The sequence below is a fragment of the Bos grunniens genome, chromosome 26, assembly GCF_055505025.1.
Source record: "Bos grunniens cultivar Pamir isolate PY7600 chromosome 26, Bosgru_T2T1.0, whole genome shotgun sequence".
Taxonomy (NCBI): domain Eukaryota; kingdom Metazoa; phylum Chordata; class Mammalia; order Artiodactyla; family Bovidae; genus Bos; species Bos grunniens.
Genome location: NC_141190.1, coordinates 28527673 through 28549222, shown reverse-complemented (window position 1 = coordinate 28549222; position 21550 = coordinate 28527673). Strand labels below are relative to the sequence as shown.

The 21550-nt window shown below is 40.8% G+C and overlaps 1 protein-coding gene across 1 annotated transcript; it reads left to right on the top strand.

The window, feature by feature from the left end:
* The first annotated feature begins 267 nt into the window (after positions 1–267).
* On the top strand, positions 268–21193 carry LOC147344298 (uncharacterized). The gene is made up of 12 exons (XM_086379319.1): positions 268–546; positions 584–1015; positions 5233–5307; positions 5428–5570; positions 6006–6141; positions 7598–7691; positions 8731–8857; positions 15558–15697; positions 15915–16069; positions 17000–17196; positions 18888–19002; positions 19669–21193. The coding sequence occupies exons 1-3, from the start codon at positions 268–270 to the stop codon at positions 5287–5289; spliced, it is 768 nt and encodes a 255-aa protein (XP_086235445.1). The 3' UTR covers positions 5290–5307; positions 5428–5570; positions 6006–6141; positions 7598–7691; positions 8731–8857; positions 15558–15697; positions 15915–16069; positions 17000–17196; positions 18888–19002; positions 19669–21193.
* Positions 21194–21550: the final 357 nt, after the last annotated feature.

The following is a 21550-nucleotide window of genomic DNA, read 5'->3' as shown; positions in this document are numbered from 1 at the left end:
GAGGCGTGGCGTGCTGCATTCATGGAGTTGCAGAGTCGGACAGGACTGAGCGACTGAACTGAAGACAGATCAATCTATTGATCTGTCACACACATACAACCCACCCCATGTCCTGTAGTACCCTTCTGGCATCTCCCCCAGACCAAGACACATTGCCTGTGCTGCGGTTTAGATCAAATGCCCCTTTACAGAGTCAAAGGGGCAAAAATAGGAACCCCTCAATCCCTCTCTTCCCAAAGACAATGCTGAGCGTCCTGGCGGTAGAGGATGTCTGGGTTCTTGCAAAGAGAACAGAGGAAAATAAAGCGAGAAACAGCGAGCTGGGGACACGGGGAGCGGTGGAGGGTGGCAGCACTCGCAGCGGATGCACTCTCTTTGCGCGGGCCCCGCCCTTCCTTGCCTCACGCGAGGGCCCCGCGGGCGGCCGCGCCCTGGTGGTATCGCGAGACTCTAGCCCTCGTGGTGGCGCTTCTTTCCTCGCCGGCCTCCACCTACCCGCGACGCCTCGACCCGCCCCCACAGCGGCCCAACTTGTCTGGAGTTGAGGTCCTGAGCGCCTAGTTCCTGCACCCGGCCAACGGAGAGCCCCGCGCCGCCGCCTCGCCTCCGGGATCCCCCGCTCCGCTCCTCTCCGTTCCCGCGACGCGAAAAGTTGGCGAGGAGGCGCGCTCCTAGCCGGTGCGGGGCTCTCGGTCATCGGCGCCCCGGGCGCCTGAGGCGCGGCTCTGCTGGGTCCTGTGGTACCAGAGTTCCTTCCCCGGGATCCTCTCACCAGTCGCTGCGGGTACGGGCTCCTGGCCCCGCCTCCCCGTCCCAGAGCGGTGCAAAGGGAGCAGGAGCAGATGGAGCAGGGGTAGAAGACCCGAGGACTTTGGGCGGCGGGAGCGGAGACTCTAGAGCGAGCGTGAGAAGGAGCCACAGGCTGCCCGGGTGGAGGAGCGAGGCTGACAGCGCGGTGGCGGCGCCAGGGACCCCGCGGCACAGAGGCAGCTCCGCTGTCCAGGCCGCCCCCCGGGTGAGTAAAGTGGTGGGGGGCGGATCACAGAGTGAAGGGTGCGGGGAGGTGGGCGTTAAAGCCGGCTGCAGGCACAGGCGGAGAAGCCCGTAAGAGCCTTCTGATCTGGGAAGTGTGCAACATAGAGCCTCTGCCTCCCTTCCACAGGAGGCACATCCCTCCCTCACGGGCTTCCATCGCTTTCTCCAGACACCGGCCCTGAGGGGAAATGCCAAGTTAGCATGTGCATCCTACTTCCTGTCACAGTGGTCAGTGGAGTGGAAGACTAGGCAAAGAGTGAGTTATTATTAAGTATTTAGTATGCGGGGGTCATAGGGTTAACTTTTAGTGCAGTCTCATGTTTCCCTGAAGTGATTTCCCCTTTACTTCCTTTAAGCTTACTGATGTCTCAAGTAAGTTTAAAGTGGATGAGAACTGCGATGAGCAGTCATTGCCCTTTAGTGTCATCCTTATGACAGGGGATGCAAGTTATAGAGAGCCTGTATTAACGTTCTAAAGGCCCCGTGTATGTGTGTGTGTGTATGTGTGAATGTGTATGCATGTGTAGAGCTGGAGCTTTGCAATTTGTGAATTATTGTTTGTTGTCCAGTGTGATCTAGTCCTGGAAACATCAATACCCTGTGTGATAACAACCCTTGATCTCCCTCATTTGCCTGACCTGCCATCGTGAAGAGCACACACGGGGAAATATTGACCTTTTCTTATGAGGTGAAATAGATTGATAGATTGTAGGAGACTGGCACTTAGAGGCAGAGGGTGTGTGGCGGGCTCTGCTGGACACAAAGAGGTCAGTAAGAGTGAAAGTTAGTGATTTGGGGCCATGCCAGGAGAGGTTTTAGAGCTGGGGTAATAAATCTGCAGCTCTTCAATCTGTCTTTAATCTCTTCAATTTAACAGTGAACTGGGAAATTCTTGTTGGCAGAAATAGTAAAACAACAGCTTTTCTGGTAATGATTAGAGAGAATTTTAAAAGTGTGTGAAAGTTCGCTAGGCCACCAGAAATTTGAAAAATTACAACCAAGCATAGATAAAAAGTAAATGCATATATAGGTAAGAGGGGATTTAAGCAGGAGGTTGACAGTTTGCTCTGAAATATACACAGATTATCCAGCCCATCTTCTTCTACCATGTCTCCATATGTGATAGAGTTTCCAGAAACCCCTCCAGAGACATGGCATAGACTTATACTCATTGTTACCTTTGAAATAAAAGTTCGAACAGTTTAAATACCTGCTCATTAGGAATTCGGTTGGTACGTAGGTACAGATAGTATTGATGCAAATCATGATATCAGCACTCAGTATCCACAGCACTGTCCCAAGCGCATTTACCTGCCCTAATGTCTGGCATTAAGGACACAGTTTCTGGTTTGTAGGTTGCTCATGTACAAGTTTGCCAAAATAATTGCAATAGAGATTGTCTTCATCAGTCGCCTGGAGACCTTTGCCTTCAGCCCCTTCTTTAATAATCACAGCTTTAACATCATTATCATTAAAATTATTCATCCCATTTAAATTTGAATTTTTAAAACTTCTTCAGTTAGTAGATTCAGAGTAAGAGAGTAAAAAACACATCTCTGGGAAACCAGATGCTTGTTCATTTAAGAAATGACTGAAATATATTGTCAGGTTGTGTGTGTGTGTGTCTGTTGCATTCATGCCTATATGTTTATGATTACTAGCCATATAATGACATTGTGGGTGAAATCATGGATGGGTGACATATAGTAGTCCACTAAGGCTACTTATTGTAGTAAGTAATAGGGATGGTGATTATTAATGTTGGAGCACCCATAATTTTCTAATTAGTGAGTTATCTCTCGTCTAAAGTCCTTATTTTCTTAACGCCAACTCCTTACACACATCCCCCCGCCCACACACACACACCTTTTTTTACTATGTGTGTATATGTTCCTCAATAACAGAGCTAATCAATTTCATCTAGCCAAATTTATCTGAGCATGATGGAGACAGTAACATTTAATGTTATTATTTTTATAAATTGGAATATGGGAAATCAAAGGAAACTTCTTGGATGGAGGTGACTTGACATGAAAAGCAAGAGTGGAGATTGAAGTTCTGGTTCTGTTTATCACACACATTTGGCAACTCTGAATAATAATTTCTTGAGTTTGAATTTCTTCATCTGTAAAGTGAGGTCAATGCCAATCAGGATTAGTTGACAGAATCATGTATCTTGAGACAGGTGAGAAGGGCATTGTTACTGTACAGTCATATACACATGTGTGTCACTGCCATTCCTAACGCACTGTTAAAAGAAACAGTTAAAGAAACAGTTCATCAACCCTAAATAGGAAGAGAAAGTCAAATTCAAAATTTGTCACTTACACTTCCTCCCCCAGAAAGAGGTGGGATGCGGGCGCCACACATCTTTTGGACCTGACTGATCTTTAACTAAATGCCAAGGCTAAGATAGACAAATGATTAAAATAACACCTGTATTAAAGATATTAATTTATGGTACTTATAGGCTGCCCATTATAACTTGGCTAGGATTCAGAGTGACCTCTTTATTCTTCCTGTACTTTTTGCTGATGTTCTGGGGCAGCCTTTGGTAGATGTAGTTTTTGCTCTGTACTCAATGAGACTTTTCCCTGTTATTTGAGTGTGATTTATGTGTGTTCAGAGTAATTCCCCAAGTTTGAGAGTCATTTTTTAAATCCAGGCACTGATATTAACATCCTTGTCATACGGGACAGCCTTTCTTGATGGAAGGAAGTCTTTGCATGATCTGAACCAAATGAAGGAATCCTGTGGCTCAAGAATGCTAAGTGCAAATAGTTTATCAGGGGCAAGAACATGTTGGTTCTGTGCAACTTATTTTGTACATGATCCAATTTTTATGATGATATATGCTGCCTTGTGGGATATGTGTGTGTGTGTGTGTGTGTGTGTGTATGTGTATGTGTGTGTGTGTAGTTTTTTCTTCCAAAAAGCTAACCAGCATTAGCTCATTAATCATTGTGAAATTCTTATTAGGTAGTAGTAGCATTAATATTTCTTTCTCACATATTATGCTGAATATGATTCAAATACTTTGGTTTCTCACCCTCCTGTCTCTTTCTTAATATCAGTGTCTCTCAAAAACAGTCATCTGCAGTATGCTGTTAAACTTACATTATTACGATAGTGTTAATGCTGCATGTGGAGAAGGCAATGGCACCCCACTCCAGTACTCTTGCCTGGAAAATCCCATGGATGGAGAAGCCTGGTGGGTTATAGTCCATGGGGTCGCTAAGAGTCGACACCACTGAGCGACTTCACTTTCACTCTTCGCTTTCATGCGTTGGAGAAGGAAATGGCAACCCACTCCAGTGTTCTTGCCTGGAGAACCCCAGGGACAGGGAAGCCTGGTTGGGCTGCTGTCTATGGGGTCGCACAGAGTCAGACACGACTGAAGCGACTTAACAGCAGCAACAGCAATGCTGCATGTATCAAATGCTGCATGACTGTCTGGTTGTTTGACATTCATATCTTCTTCTTCAGATATTTTTAAACCTGAGATGTATCCACACAACCTTGGTAATTAAGCTGAGTCAATTTTTCTTCGGAGTTTTTTCTTTGGTAAAATGCCTTATTGTCATCATTAATTTTCTTGCTAGTTTTGTGAGAGTCAAATTCTCACTCCCATTGCACAAATCAGCAAACAGGTTCAGAAGGGATAAATGACTTGGCTAAGGTGTTATGGGGGTATGGAACAGAGCATACCTGTTTGAATCTGATTCCAGAATCTATTCCTGTCTTACAAAATTTAACCTACAGTAAAACTTGGAAATTAGAACCTTTTAAGATTATAAAATTATTCATCTTGAGTTGATTTCAGACAAGGTTGAGAAGTGGTAAATCCTGATTATGAGAGCTCTTTATCTTTGAGAAAAAGGAATATTGTTAACATGTGCTGGCACATTTCATTCTTTAGCTCCAATAGAGACTGCATTGTTTCCCAGATTTCATTTTCATCTTTAGAAGATCTTAAAATGAACACTTGGATGATTTATTGAGCATAAGGTCATTGGCAAATTTTGGTATCTGGTCTTGTTTAATACATTTTTGAGTTAACAGGATCTAGTTTTATTTTACATTGACTTTGAAAACTGGATTTGGTGATCATTTCTGTAAGATCTTTTTGCCTGACCTTTTTAATTTTAATAGAGGTGACAGTCTTTAGCAAACTTATATTTTTACTTTTCCTATCAGGTCCTGATGAAGAATGCAAGTGTAATTTGGCCTGGAAGGCAAGATGCTACTGAATAAAACAAAGCATATGTGGAGGTAGATGGACTTTGGTTTTAATCTCAGATCTTCTAATTAGCTATCTTTAAAGTAGGGAAATTGTCTGCTTTATGCTTTTTGAGGACACAGTGTTGATTGTTTCTCTTACATTTCACTCAGATCTGACACAGTGTTTTAGTGTCTTCAATTTGAGAGTGTTGAACATTTTGTACTTGTGAGTCAAGTTCTGCGGAAATAAAGATGGCACATTGATCTATGCCCTTGACTTGAGAGTGAACAAATCTTATATTTCACGTGATTAGGTGTGTATCTGCTATTTTTATACATATGTGTTTATAAAAATTCAACAGATTTGAATGCCACTGTGTAAATCAGGTACTGGTATTTGCAGAAAGATATAAAGGTGTAGTAGTTTGTTTTACATTATCTTTGTGTTGGTAAATATGAAATCTCTAGCTACAAAATGCATAATTTAAGAGTATAAATTAAAATGCCTTTTTGAAATTTGCTAGTACAATCTAGATTAAATTTTGTCAATTTAATTAAACTAAATATTGACTCTGAGAATGATTCACATTTTTAGAGTTATGAGTAGAATAGAACTGGGCACAAAATATATGGCATGTCTTCTTTATCTATGGTGTTAATAATTGCTAACATTCAAGGAGTAAATTCTATGTGCTAGGGACAAGCTAACAAGCTTATATACATTATCTTATCAACTTTTAATTCTACAGATATTTGCTGAGCACCTAGTATGTTCCAGACAGTGACTAGGAGGTGTATGTGAACTGGTACCGAAAGTTATGAACATTGGTGTAAGGCAATAGAAGATGCATGTCATCTGATGACAAAACTGCTCGAGAAGTAAAGGTGAGATGGAACCCTCTGGCTGGGATGGATATGAGGGCTTGGGGCAAGGGTGATGCTTGCATTGGACCATGAATAGTACTGAGAACTTTAAAAGGGGAGTTTTGAGATGACAATCCATACGTGGTAGGCAAAAGAACTGCAAGAGCTAATGTGGAGAGGAAAGAGATTAAAATTTAATATGTAACATCACTTTTGAATAATTATAGGTATGATAAGTGAAGTGAAAGTCGCTCAGTTGTGTCCAACTCTTTGGGACCCCATGGATACAGTCCATGGAATTCTCCAGGCCAGAATACTGGAGTGGGTAGCCTTTCCCTTCTCCAGGGGATCTTCCCAACCCAGGGATCGAACTCAGGTCTCCCACATTGCAGGCAGATTCTTTACCAGCTGAGCCACAAGGGAAGCCCAAGAATACTGGAGTGGGTAGCCTATCCCTTCTTCAGCAGGTCTTCCCGACCACCCGGGGTCTCCTGCATTGCAGGCAGATTCTTTATGAACTGAGCTATGAGAGAGGCCCTAGTTATAGATATAAGGCATACCAAATGAGAAACTGAAAATCTATGCCAAGGAAAAGAAAAATATGCCATCCCTTAGAAATTTGATTGCCCGTATTTGCACATCTAAATCTCACCTTGGATGTTGTTGCTTTTTCTTATTATGACATTTTTCAAAAAATAAAAGACTATCATTTAGTTAGTAAACTGTATCAGAAACATCCTCAGCCAAGCTGCCCAAACTGCCACTTTATGTCTTTACATTTATATACAGATGTGACCTACCTTTATGTGAATCTTAATTATTTTCCTACACCTCTAGAAAGTATGCAGACTGCATCTTTGTCTCCATTGGGGAAATTTGTCAAATAGTGTCTGCACAGTAGCCAAAGATGATGGCCTGAACAAAGTGTGGCCAGTGTGAGGAGGACCCAGACTCCTCACAATGTAATGGTTACCGTAGAGGGCAGGCTTGAGTCTGCAGGTTAGATAGAGGCAATAGTTAAAAGCTTGGCAAGAAACAAAGGTAAAATCCTACCATGTAAGGTGTATACTGAAAGAAGAGAGCTTATTCTAAAATGTAGGTAGGAATCAAAGGACCTGAATGCTCTGGTGTGAACTTTTACATGTGCATAAATGGTCTCGTGTCTCTCTTTCTGCTGCGATCTGCTGAATCTTTTTATAGTACTACCTTAGATCAGTAATGTACCTTTGCACTGTTCAAAATGACTCACTTTTGAAGAATTTTGTCCCATCACTTCAATTTTATTTTCATCATAGTCCTAAGAGATTAGAAGGACAGATATCTTTATATCTACATTTTGTGGGAGATGAAACAGGAATTTTACCCTGTGATTTACACTTCAGTTATTGGAGGAAGAGGGGCTAAAACTTTGGACACAGCATTCCACTGATCCCACGACTTGCTCAGGCTTTTTTTTTTTTTTTTTTTCTTGCCACAGGTTGGAGACAGAATTTTTGTTTTGGCTGCAGCCTGTGCTGTCAGGGACCTCAGTGTTTGGAGAGAAGCATGGAGATTGGGCACCGAGCTCCTGGGTTTGAGAAGAACCTATACAAATTACATGTGTTGGGCTTTAGATCAGGTTTAGTCCAGGTTGATTTGTGGGTCATTGCTGCTGCTAAGTCACTTCAGTTGTGTCCGACTCTGTGTGACCCCATAGACGGCAGCCCACCAGGCTCCCTCGTCCCTGGGATTCTCCAGGCAAGAACACTGGAGTGGGTTGCCATTGCCTTCTCCAATGAATGAAAGTGAAAAGCCTTTAAAAAGTGTCCATGCCCATCATTGACAAGATTTACTGCAAGTGAGGTGCCATTGCCTGTTGATACAAGTGTTAAGTGCCCCCCATTGTAAATGAGTCATCAATCCCTTTTTTTGCCCTGGTGACTAATCAAGGCTGGGGTTTGGGAACAAGGCAGAGAGAGTTTGCAGAACACTATGCTATCAGAGAAGGCAATGGCACACCACTCCAGTACTCTTGCCTGGAAAAATCCCATGGACAGAGGAGCCTGGTAGGCTGCTGTCCATGGGGTCGCATAGAGTCGGACACGACTGAAGTGACTTAGCATGCTATCTACATGATAACAGAAGCTGAGTGTTAGCAACAATGATATAAATCGCCACACCTTTTGAGCAATTCTGTGTAATAACATTGCAGAATATCACTGTGTTATTTAATTGAAACCTCACAATAATCCTGTGAAGTTGGTGGTGTCTTTGTTCTAACCCTGTGAAAACTGAGGCTCAGAGGAGTTAAGAAACCTGTCATAAGTTACTTATAGAGTGACAGATCAGATCAGGGATTTAAGTTTTGTTCTGACTTTGACTCTAAAGCTCTTTCTGCTGGATCATACCACCCCATAGATGGGTTTATTTGGGGGTTGATTAGATAATTTTTAAAAGTCAGTTTAGAGTGATGATAGGGAGGAGACCCCTTGGTATGAGAGGAAAAATCTTAAGTGTGCTCCTTTCCAAGTCGACATGTTCTCAGATTGCTAGCCTGTTTTATTCCTTTCATGACCTCCATTTATCCCTGTGAATAATTCATGTAATATCACCAATGTGTTTTGTCTCTAGCTTGTTATCCAGGAAGATATACAGAAGCTGCCATTTGCTTTCACCTTGCTGGCTGCTGACCCTAAAGAAGTAGCACAGACACCATGGATACTCACCTTAAGATAGTGCTTCCGAGTTAGGTTATCAGGTAATTGGTGGATCATACTTTGCCCAGAGTCAAAGGTTTGAGGGTTCTGGTCACCTTCCCTAACTCAGATGACAGAGGATGTGGAAACCCAAACTCATGGTCCATCTAATCCAGGGCTTGCCTGTTTAGATAAAACATCTTTCTCTGGTTTAGTTCTTTACTTTCTACCACTTTCAGTTAGAATTATGAAAAGGGCATTTGTCACCCTGGCTTGGAAACACTGTCTCTAATCTCCACCTTGACCTGTCCTGAATTTTGCCCAGTGGATGGAGAGATTTTGAACTGGATAGCCGTGGGCTTGCTCACTGACAAGAAAACTACATTCAGGTATGATCCTTAGGCCCCCACATTTAAGTGACCATCCTTACCCTTTGAATTTATCTTTGTAACATTCTTGGTAAACAGTTGACCATATATGCATGCATGCATGTGTGCTATGTCACTTCAGTCGTGTCCAACTCTTTGTGACCATATAGACTGTAGCCCATCAGGCTCCTCTGTCCATGGGGATTCTCCAGGCTAGAATACTGGACTGAGTTGCCATGCCCATATCTTCCCGACCCAGGGATCAAACCTGAGTGTCTAATGTCTCCTGCATTGGCAGGAAGGTTCCTTACCACTGGCACCATCTGGGAAGCTCTGACCATATATATGTAGGTATATTTATGAATTTCCTGTGTTTTCAAAATTATTTATAATGTTTTTCTTAGGGAGCAGCACACCATCTTGAGTCTTACTGCTTTATAGTAAATCTTACTCTCATATAATAAACTTCTACTTTCATATAAGTTTTATTGGAACAAAGCCCCATTCATTCATTTTTACATATCATCTGTTTTTGTGATCTGTGATACAACAGCAGAGTTAAGTAGTTGTAACAGAGACCATCCTGCAGCACCTAAAATATTTTCTGTCTGGACCCTTACAAGAAAAGTTTGCTGCCCACTGGTCTAGATCATGGGAGGAAATTTTTAACCATTCCTTTTATTTTTATCTGTACTATTTTGAATTTTTGCCATGTGTAAGTATTGCTTTTGTAGTAAAGCTATTAGAACATCTTAAGTGATTGTGCTGCATGCTAAGATGTAGCCTTTTCCCTTGAGGTTGCACATACTAGTGGGATTAGATATTTGCACAAACAGAAAAATCACTATTTAGAGTTTTAAGTACATAGTAAGTATAATAAGAATTTTTAAAAGTTCTATGGGGATACGAATGGGTGGAGAGTCAACTCATCCTCCTGGCAGAGGGAAGAAGTGATTTTACAAGAAATTGAGGAGCTGGCCTTTATTTATGTAGGATTAGGAATTTGCCAAGCCAAGGATGTTTGGGAGGAGGAGAGGCAATCTATATTCATTTTCCTGTTTTTCTTACGAGAATTAGGTCCACCTTCATGTTTCTTAGTACATGTAACAGTATGTGATGTCATTCTTCCTTTCAGTCTCCTCCATCTCCGTGCCATTTGGGACTCTGACTAACAGTCTTTAAATATCATGTTTGGTTTCCTTTTATGCATCATGTCTCAGACGTGTCAGAGACATGATGACTAAACCAAAGAATCTGAGCGCTCAAAAGATTAAGACTTGCCTTAAATCTGAAACATTGCTCTCTCATCTCTTCAGAGTAGAGTTCCACTAGCAAGTTGTAACAGTTTCCCTTCATATTTGTTGTGTTGCTTCTTCTGTACCAGATAGAAATGGGTGATGCTGTCATTTTCTTGGGCATGTGGCCTGAGTGTGGTTGTTGAGGTGATTATGACAAGTCAGTAGTCATTTTCTGTTAGTGCAGTATTGTTTTCCTAAGTAATGTGATATGTGAGAGAGGGAATGATATCACCATATCCATAGTTAACTTAGTATATACATGTAAATATGAGGGATTGGGTACCTAAATTAGTTTAAAGCATACCTCATGATTTTCATCTTAATAGCTTTCTCAGACCTGCTGTCAAAGAATAAAATTAACTCATGTTAGACTTTATTTTTTTTTCTAAAATGGCTATACAGTTGACACGGGATTATTCATTAGCAAGATTATTCTTTTTCCACTGGTTTTCATAGTGATCTTTGTTACAAACTTGTGGACTGTAAATTTGTCAGGTGTCTTTCTGGACTCTATTCAGATCCATTTGTTTGTTTTCCTTGTATTAATATATTATTTTAATATATGGCTTCATCATCTTCACGTGTTTATCAATCTTCTATTGTATGCCATTGTATGCCAGCTAGCATAGAAAAGAATCACAGAGAATACAAACAATACTGTTTTCTAAAAGAGAATTTATCTTTTTGTCTTTTAGAATCATAGGGTTGGGAGTTGACCACCTCAGTTTATGAGAGATTGATCTAGGTTTTATCTGGATTTCATCTTTTACAAAAGTCAGTCTTTTTTGGTTATCCCTTGCTACCATGATGTGATTCTCTATAACTTTCTATTGATGTGTTGGTGTTTCTAGTGTCTTCAGCTTTGGAAAAGAGCTAGAAATTCATTTCTCATCACGGATGTTCAACTTAGCTTTGTACTACTCCTCCCCCTTTTGGGAGGGTGTGGAAAATTGTAATGGTTTGGTGTCCACTAAACTTCCAACCTCGTCACTCAAGCAATGTGAAAAATAACTGCTAGTTCTTCTGTTAGCTAAGGAACTGTGCCAGCCATCCAGGCTGGTCCTCAGACTCTAGCTCTGCCCAATATTAGGACATTGTGAAATATGATTTAGGTTCTCCTTATCAATTCACCGTTCTTTGTAGGGCTTTAATCAGTTCCCTGTACTGGGTCCTTGCCTCCCCCTCCTCCAGATGGGTTTTGTTTTCTAAGCACCATGAGATGGCAGGATTGACTCTCTGTGTTCTTGTACATCCTCAGAATTCAGCAAATGTGTGGTGAAGCAAACTGGACATATAAATCTTTACAATGGAGGCAAGGAGAAAAGTTAGAAGGAAGATCTAGGCAAGAAGTTATAGTGATCAGAATTAGCAGATTTACTTGTAAAGATGGGTGGGTATAGAAAGATTTGATACAAATTTTAGGCTATACAACCAGTAACTGGTGGGGGGGGGGTGGAATCTAGGAAGGCTGGTGGGAAGAGAGAGAGCCAAAGAAGGCAATGGCCATGTTTCCAGCTATGGTAGTTGGGTGCTATTGACAGTGTGTGTTTGTAGTGTTATATATATATAGTGTATAGTGTGTGTGTGTGTGTGTGTGTGTGTGTATACACACTGCACTATTCTGGTGTACTTTGCATTAGCTTTTACTTTGCAAGGCAGATAAAGCCCTGATACCATTGATTGTAAATGTGTGTGTGTGTGTGTATGCATGCATGCACACAGGACTTCGGCTTGGTTATACTTGCTTACACGTTGCTCTAACCTCTGTCCTCAATGTAGGATTTTAGATCAATTAGTGGTCATCCAGAAGCTTCTTCTATGAAGGAACGTCTATTGCTTGGTTAAGCCTTCAGTCTTCTGTTGGTTAATTGAGTCCTGTGTGCTGAATATAAATACTATGTGTTTCCCTAAAAAGTCCATCCAGGCTACAAATACAAATCACATGTGGCTTCCTGCAAGTCCATTCTGAACAAAATTAAGGATCTTTCATAAGCAAAGCTGTTCCCAAGGTTGGTGACCCCACTGAGGTTTACTCTAAGCTCATCATCTTCTCATGTAAGCAGAGAGGTGAGATGCCACTCCTGATTCATTGTGTCACGTGACCATATCTTGGAAGCCTCCTGAATAAGGTGTACGTTATTCAGAAGGCCAGGGAAAGTATATGAGTCTAAGCTGCTGCAAACTTTAAATGAGTTAAGAGAACTGAGTTAGTGCAACCTAAGCACAGATTACTCAGCAGGCTATTTGCTGCTAATGGAATCATTTTTGTTGCTTATCCACCCTTTCTTGAAATATCCTAATATGACTAAGTTCTCATAAAGGCTGTAAGATGCACATGCTAATTCCAGTGCAAAGAGGGTTTTTATATAAAATATAAAATTGGGGAGCCATTCAAATCCCTTTGCCCCCTTGCAATAAGCTGTCAGTTAGTCCTGTCCACCAACAAGTTTCCTAGGGATATTATGAAGTGAAAGGTATATTTATAAATTTATAATGAATTGATAAATAAGTGAAAAATGAAGCCTGCTGCTTCATTGTTACTTTCTTCTCTCACATCTTTCATCCTCAAAGTTATCCTTCATTTAAGCATGTCAGGAGAGAACCTGAGTTTGGAATGGGGTCTTGATGGAGAGATTGAGACTGTAAGAAATGGTGTATAAAGAGCATAGAGAATGTGTGGTTGTTCAGGATTTGACCAGTGCATCAGAGTAACAAATTCTAGTGCTCCATTCCCTCTAGAAGTTATGAAGTTGGTTAATGGAGTAACCTATTTAAGAAGCTAGCCTAACTGACTCTGTAGAAAACACAACTTTTGATTTAATTTGGTGGATTTCTTTTAATTGCAGTAGTCAACTGAAAGTATCAGGGGTATTTACGTAATGGCAGGGACATTATTTCACTGATCTGTTGTAACAGAATATAAGGAGGTATTTTCCATTTCCGAATGTATGATGAGGTTGCTTCGAGAATTGGCACTTCTGTATCCCTAGGGTCTCTTGTCTGGTGAACCCCTTGCGCTTCTAGCATGGGTGCTTGTCTTCCTGCTCAAGTTCACTTCTGAAAACACTGCTGTTTCACACTCTCTTGGTGTTATAGATCCTCATGTTGCTGACTTCAGAGCTTCACTGAAAGCATCTCTGTAAAATTGCTAATTCATAAGGGCCAGCAGAGTTCATTCCTGCCATATTGGCTGCTTAGTGATACATATTCATTCTCTGTAAAGATATAGGTATATCTCTTTCTCTATCCCCAAAGACTAATTTTGATTTAAAATGAATCTGTCCTCTTTTGTTTATTGACCCAGGGGGATGGTACAGGGAGGGAGGAGGGAGGAGGGTTCAGGATGGGGAACACGTGTATACCTGTGGCGGATTCATGTTGATATATGGCAAAACCAATACAATATTGTAAAGTTAAAAAAAAAGAATAAAAAAAGAAAAGAATTAAAAAATAAATAAATAAAATGAATCTGTTTTTTGTTTTGGGGAAGATTTGCCTTTACCTCTTTTACCTGATCTCTGGGTTTTGGGTTCCTCATTGTCTGTGAGAAGGTAGCATGTAGACCAAACTTTAGAGATGTCAGCTATCTTCCTTGAGAAGGGCATTACTTTGGTTGAAAATGATCACAGTTATCAGTAAAATTATATGAGGGAGAATAAAGCACCTCATTATAGTAAAGTCAGGATTACCCTGTTTATGAGCTCAATTTAATTAATTATTAAAGGCTAAGACATTTAGAGAAAATTTTAAAAGCATGCTATTAAGGTCAAAGTGGCTGAGATTCAAGTTTAAATGGTTTTAGCTGTTGCATTGTTTCAAGAACTCTCTTTAATTTGGGAAGTTAATCTGAGATGTAAAGTGGAGAGACCTGGGCTGAGGGTCAGAAGACTTGATTCACATTCCTTCTTTGCTACAAACTGGCTGTGAGACCTCAAATATGGCACTTACATTCCATTAGTAAGGAGATAAATATACCATTTCGCAAGTCAGCTATGAGAGCATCTGACGGAGTGAGGGTCTGATTCACTGTACATGTCCAGGAAAATTTTGGTTCACTTATACATGTTGATATTTAAGAGAGTTTATTCAGGAAATTTCTATGAGCCAGGAAGTTTCATAAGATACTCGTGGTTATGCTTTGTGAGCACTGGTCCAGGATATTTTTTTAGGCTAGGAGAAGATCATCAAACCTTATCCAGAAAATTGGAGTTTTAGTTCAGATTTGTCCTGCATTTGTTATGAAATCTGGGTGCAAGTGTCATAGCCTTCCTTAAGTATTCAGTTTCTGCACCTGGTCTATAAGAATAATACCTCAAACAGGTTAGTGCCATTTCTCTGTATATTTCTATATCTGTAAAGTAAGCACAGTGAAACTAGCCGCTTCAGAAGATCTTCACAAGGCTAACATGATTCAACACATGGAAATGTTCTAGCAGAGTGCTTCTTTCATGGTATGTACTCAATAAACATTCATTGGAATGATTTTCCCTCCTTTCTGGAACTCACTTGAGTAAAATTGCCAGTCATAGAAATCGGAATGCTGAGTACCATGTTAATGCCTTGACAATTTTCTGGAAAGAAGAAATAAAAACCTGTCTAATGCTCCCAGTTTTATTTTACTGGCATTCTCTCTCCTTCTCTGTTTTTTTTTTTTTTTTCCCTTGGGATGATGTTTCTTTGTGGCAGAGCAGCAACACCGGTAACTACAATCAGGGGCCAAAGGCCAGAAACCACAGATGAGAAAGACCAGCCCTCCTATCCAGTCCTCTTCTGTGCTGCTGGGTTTTCTCTGACAGGAATGCATGTATTTCTTTAGGAGCCCCATAGCCAAGAGCTCAGCAGTTTTCTTGGAACCAGAGGCAGAAGGCTCCTGCTTCCTTGTGGCTCATATTCTCACTCAGCACCCAAGCATGTCTTTATTTGGTGAAGTTCACAGCCTTTACCTTCCTGCCTCAGCAGCTACTGTCCCAGCCTCAGCCCGTCATGAAAAGTGTGGCTGCTATGTGGATCATGTCTCAGGCAATTCAGAGAGCCTTTCAGAGAACAAAACTTTGGATTTGACTGCGACTTTAGCTACGACTCTCTCTTTCTTCTAGAAAACTATTGTGTTGGATGAAGCAAGAAGGTGCAAGCTGTAATCCTGTCATGAAGACCAAAGGTTGAGGAAGAAGTTGCCATTTCTCCTTCCTGTTTACCACTCAAGGATCTATCTCCTGAATCCTTTTTAGAGTTATTGGTATCTTGGCTTTGTACATATACCCTGGTATTTTAATACATATACTGGTGCTCACAGCATTGGCTTAAAGTTAGTGGTTCTACTACTCTCTAGCTGTATGACTTGGGCATTCAGTTCTTTCTGAGTCTCAACTTCCTCATCTTTATGATGGAAATAGTCATGTCTGTCTGCTTGCCTGGTCAAATAAAATCTCTGCTTCATATATTTGATACCTTAGGGTCCCCTACTTGAGTAGGAAGCTTCCATGTTACTTGACACAGCTTTTGCTGCCGAAGATGACCATTCCTTCATCAGCCTCCTGGACAGATGATCCTCTAGTGTCAGACTGAGCTCTGAAGGGTTGGGAAGCTGCCCTCTTCAGGAGCTCAGATAGTAAGTTGTTCTTTGTGCTGATCTGAAATCTGAACTCTTCAGTAACTTTTGCCTGCTAGTTTCTGTGTCATCTCTGGATAATAGGACATTTAACCTCAAAATCTGTATACTTAAGAGTACTGTGAAAAGTACCATTATTATTTTTTTTTTTTGAAAAGTACCATTATTTTTTAAGCTGGATATCAAGTCATCTTTTCAGCTCCTTTGCCTGCTCTGCCCTTGGGGTTCTGATCTGGATTGACTGCATGGAACAGAACATGGTGCCAGGTGTTCCTGAACATTCTCAATGGTCTTTGTAGCATTGGTAATAAAACATTGCCTGATGACCCTAGAAGCAAGTCTGATTATTACTAATGGTAACTGTCCCTACCCATAGTGAGTCTGCTCAAATCCTAGAGCCGTGATTGGCAAACCGTATTTCTTAACATGCTTTAAATTATTTTTAACATTAAAGTAATTTCCCCCTCTGTTGCATTGCCATTTCCTTCTCCAGGGGATCTTCCCTACCCAGGGATCAAACCCAGGTCTCCTTTATTGCATGTGGATTCTTTACTGCTGAGCTACCAGGGAAACCACACTTTATTCTAAAAAATAATAAAGATGCATTAAATTCAATAATAGAAAAGACCTAGAAAAAAATCTAAAGAATACTGTGGAACTTATTTGTAGCCCATTTACTTAAAAAAAAATATTTTTATACCTTACACCTTAGTCATGTTTCCACATAAATGATTGTATATTTATGTGTAATCAGTGAAATTATGTAATGTGGTTATGTACCTATACGTTTTGTTCTCATTGATTATTGTATTGTGTTTTCCCATGTCATTATCAGTTATTTATAAGTATCATCATAATGGTTGCATCATAATAATGAATATATACTATAATTTACTTAATGAACCCTCTATGGTAATCTCTAATTTGTAGCCAGTTTCCAGGAGCTTCAGAGCTATTCTCTTTGAGAAATGGAATAAGGGAGAAGGCAATACCTCTGGATTCTCACAGGAGGATTTTATTATCCAAATGCTGGGGTACTCCCATGGCTCTGCTCTTTTCCTGTGGGCAGAGTTAACAGGACATGGAGATCAGATCAGGATGTGGAGATCAGTTGGAAAGCTAAAAAAGTAGGTTGATTTGTGCATATGTATTTATGACTGAGCACCTGAGCACATTAGTGAATATGTATCCTCACGTCACAAATTCAGGTTTAAAATGTTATACTGATTATTTCTGTGATGAACAAGATGTTTGGTTTTGTTTCATTTACTGATACAAATGCGCCCCTAGAAGGGCTTGAACTGCTTCTTTATGTGATCAAGGATTTTCCCTTGATTAAGGAAATCAAAGAAATCCAAGGATCAGAGAATTACTCTCCTTCATTGTCAGGATTTAATGCATTTAAATCCTGAGCTAGAATCAAAGTATCGCAGATTTGTCTTCTGTTAACATAATTTGGGACTCTCCTGTTTGTTAGAGCATAGCTCTGGCAGATGGAAGGCTCTGCTCTCATATAATCACATCAGTCATCTGGGGTCATTGTTTAAGGGGCAATACCATCTCTTCTCTGCAGACTTGCAGAACCAGTCACTAAGATAAGGGTACAGCAGTCTTCTTGTTTACAAACTTTCCAAGTGAATTTTGTCAGGTAAATTTAAGAAATGGATTGTGACCCACGCACAGAAAAAGATATCTAGGCCATCAATTTAGCCTGAAAGAGAATTGCCCTGCCTCCACACCTGTATTTCTAACAAGTCGTAACATCTAAGATACTGAGCTTTACTTTGGATTTCATCTGATATTATCAAAATCACACAGTTGGGAAGATATTATCAAAATCACACAGTTGGGAAGAAGTAGTTTCATAAACCTGTAGTGAGGGTGATGAAAGGTTTTTTTTTTTTCCAATTAAAACATCATTTCTGAAAGAGGCAGCCCACATCTCCCCAAAGGCACTGCCACTATAGAGAACCAACCACATCCCTTCATCTCGGGCCAATCCCACCCTTGTGGAATGAATAAAAACTATGTCTTATCACCTATGGGAACTGGCTGGTTTGATGCGGTAGTATATGGTTGACTGTTCAAACAAAAATAAAACCAAACCGAAACTTGTGGTTATAGTCCTGGTAGAATTCTCAGAACTTATTACAAAAGGCTAATCTGAGACACCTTCACTCCATCTGTGCCATTTTTCCAGCCCAGAGAAGCGTTAACCTTATTGGGTCTGGTTGCTAGGGTGCTTCCAACATGCTGCTCAGAGTTTTTTGATGTCAAAGGTTTCTGATTGTGCAACTGAAAAACTGCAAGTTGTGTATCACATGTGCTTATTAGGAAGGGTGAAAAGTCAAACTACCAAGATGATATCCTATTGCTAGTAGTAAGGGTGCTAATATCTGGTGGGCAGGTCCTCATAGTAGTGGGCTGCAGTGAACAGTTTTGAAAGTTTTGTGTTCCCCTTCCTGTGGCATAATTTCAGCAGGGAAACCAGGTCTTGAAACCTCTAACTTGGGTCCTAACTCAGGAAAGGGAGTTTATAGAAAGCAGCAGTGGGCGAGATAACGGCCAGTCTCTTCTACTTTTCACATTAAAAAAAGTGTTGAGTATCCTGAGTCTGAGAGTTCTGGGCTGCTTGAAAATAAGAATAGCTTCTCATTTCTTTGTTGGGCCACCTGCAAAGAGCATTCATGCTTCCTGTTCCCCAAGTATTGTGAGGCTGCTGGATTTTTTGGGTGGGAGATGTCAGTATCTGGTTCCAGCAGAGCAGAAGCCACAGTAAACTGGGAGCATCCCTCCATTGAACTTTTGCCTCCTACAGAAATGCAGATGAACTCAAGGTGATTTGTCCATTGTGTATGTTTCCTGGAACATTGAAGAAATGAGAAGGAAGCTTCTTAAGTGTGTGCTGAGTTCTCCTGTGGAGGAGGAAAGAGGTGAGAATGGCCCCTATGAGTTATCGCTTAACTATGCTGAATCCATGAAAACCTTTGCAGAGCAGCTGGTCTTTCCCTGGGCTGGGTGCCAGTCAAGCCCAGAGGGTTATAGGTCTCAAAGGCCCTTTAGGTAAAGGGTGTATGTAGATGCTGAAAACATTGCAGGCTCATTGCTCTGGAGCAGGGCCTGGGGGAACAAGTACATGTTCTAAGTAGGAGCAGAACCATGGGTACAAGCAATGTGGGCCCAGCTGGCAGACTGAAGGGGCCCACAGGGGAGGACATGAGTGAGAGGGACAAAAATTTCAGAGGCAGAGCAAAGTAGGTAATCCTAAATCTCATAAAAAGCCAATGACTGTCAGATGTAAAAAAGACAGGTCAAGAGCAGGGTGAGGCCCAGAATAAGAGGTCTCTTTCAAACTGAGTAGCCACTTGTTTCATCCCAGGAGCTTTTGTTTACTTCATTGAGTAGGGGTACGTTTTGGAGTTTGGGGTACTTCTGGGTCTTATTTGTGGTATTAAGTAAAAGCATCCATGAGGGATTAAGGAAACAGCTTGGGGTTCCCCTCCTGGAAGCTCCTCAGATGGTGGCAGAGCAACTGCTCTCTCCCTTGAGTCTCTTCTTCATGTTTGTGACCACAATGTTGCACTGTCCCTCACACATAGGTGTCTTTCGGAAAAGTTCTGCTCAGTGGATACCAGATCTGTCCCCCAGCCGCTCTAAGACGTGCTCATAAAGGAATGTGAAGAACTACAGCAGCAAGAAGCTCTCAACAAGGACCAGACATACCTCCACAGAGCATTGACATATTTCTACATTTTCAAAAACATGCTTAAAGGGGAAAAAGGTTAATGTCTGAGTCCTGACATCCTCTTATTTTCCTTACCTTCCTTACTCCTGAACTTTTTGGGGAGTTTCATACTCTGAAAATGGCACATTACAACTAAAATACTTATTTTATATTTTTCTGCAAACTTTTTGCTCCTGTTTTTCTTCTATGATTGTTTTGTATGTTCCAAGCATAAGATGACTCCACCAACTGAATGTTCACTCAGGGCTAACATTTCAATGGGTACATCCCCTTGGAAGCCACGTAACTCTGGCCAGTGGTGGTAAAACAGTCAGTGTTCCCATGTAACAGTGACTACTCTTTGATGGTCTGGACTTTATGACACCATTCATCTGATCAATAAACAATAGAACAGGTGTACTCCCTTTCAGGTGTCTTTCTGCCGCAGTGCTGGCTCCACCATTGTCAGATAAACTAGTTTTTATGCAGACTGTGCATGTTGGAGAATTTGCTATCAATGGGGTCTTTCTGGAGAAGTTTTGCAGACAGAACACATCTCCCCAGCTTGTCATAAGTTCTGGAGAGAACTCCAATATTATTTCCTCAATCTTCCTGGCTAAACTGACCACACACACACACACTTTATTCACCACCTACCACCAAATTAAAAATGGTGATATATTGGTCAAGCTGAAGATCCAGAAAATAAAGAAAATCAATCTATATTTATCACTCAGGGTGACAGTTGTCAAATATACCAACATAAATAACAGCAAACTAGATTGCATGAATTGGATAAGCCCACTCTAAAATAAATACGTAAAACAACTTAGTCTGATAGATAGATAGGTGTGTGTGTGTGTGTGTGTGTGTGTGTGTGTGTTTCTAAGAACCATTGATTCAAAATAGCATAGTGGAACCTTAACATTCTAGTTCTCAGTTACATTTGTAACCAAGCCAGGGAAACGTAAAATTATGTTTCATAATAGAAGTCTAAATTTTGATTGATTACAGACCATTTCTGGATACCTTTGATTTGTACTTGCTCACATCTCTAATGTACTTTGTAAGATTAGACTTCAAAGGAGGGTTTTCCTTGGACATTTAGGAAGAATTTTAATTTATTGTTTGTCTGGTGTATCATTTAAAAGCCTGGAAACCTGTTTAGGATTTAGGCAGTTGTCTCCATGATATCCCGAAGCCTCTTCCGTTCCACCTGCTCAGTAAATGTAAACCCTGGTTGTAGCCGATTTGGAGTTTAAATGCACTGTAACTCAAGTGTGACGGCAACTCTACTGTTTGTTCAGCAGGCTGTTAAGCCTGTCATTTCCCAAGGCATCCCACAGAACAAAGTTTTATTTAATTGTTCAAGCAAAAAATAAAAATATCCAGGTGCTGTACTTGTCTGAAGCTGTTTTCTTGGATCTTGACATCAGCTAGCATTTAAGTTAGAGAGAAATAAACTTGGTGAGATAGCTCCATGAAGATTGAAGACCACAATAAAATTGTTATACACAAGGTCTCAAAAGAATGGTTTGGAGATAAAAATGTGGCATGAAAGAAATGTTCTTTACTCTTATATAAATTATTCAAAAAATATTTAGAGAAAACAATAAATAGGCCACAGTTGCACAGTAAATCCAGATGAGCAGACCCTATATGTTTGGCTTACTACTTTGTCCTTAAAGTTTTATTTATAACACCAGCAATTAATGTGAGTCTAGCAGTGATAGTACAGTCATTCTCATCAGATTGAT

Coding starts and splice junctions, on each gene's coding strand:
- LOC147344298 (XM_086379319.1), top strand. CDS start 268: ATGTCTGGGTTCTTGCAAAGAGAACAGAGGAAAATAAAGCGAGAAACA. Junction 547..583: donor CCAACTTGTCTGGAGTTGAG/GTCCTGAGCGCC, acceptor CGGCCAACGGAG/AGCCCCGCGCCGCCGCCTCG. Junction 1,016..5,232: donor CTGTCCAGGCCGCCCCCCGG/GTGAGTAAAGTG, acceptor TTTTCCTATCAG/GTCCTGATGAAGAATGCAAG.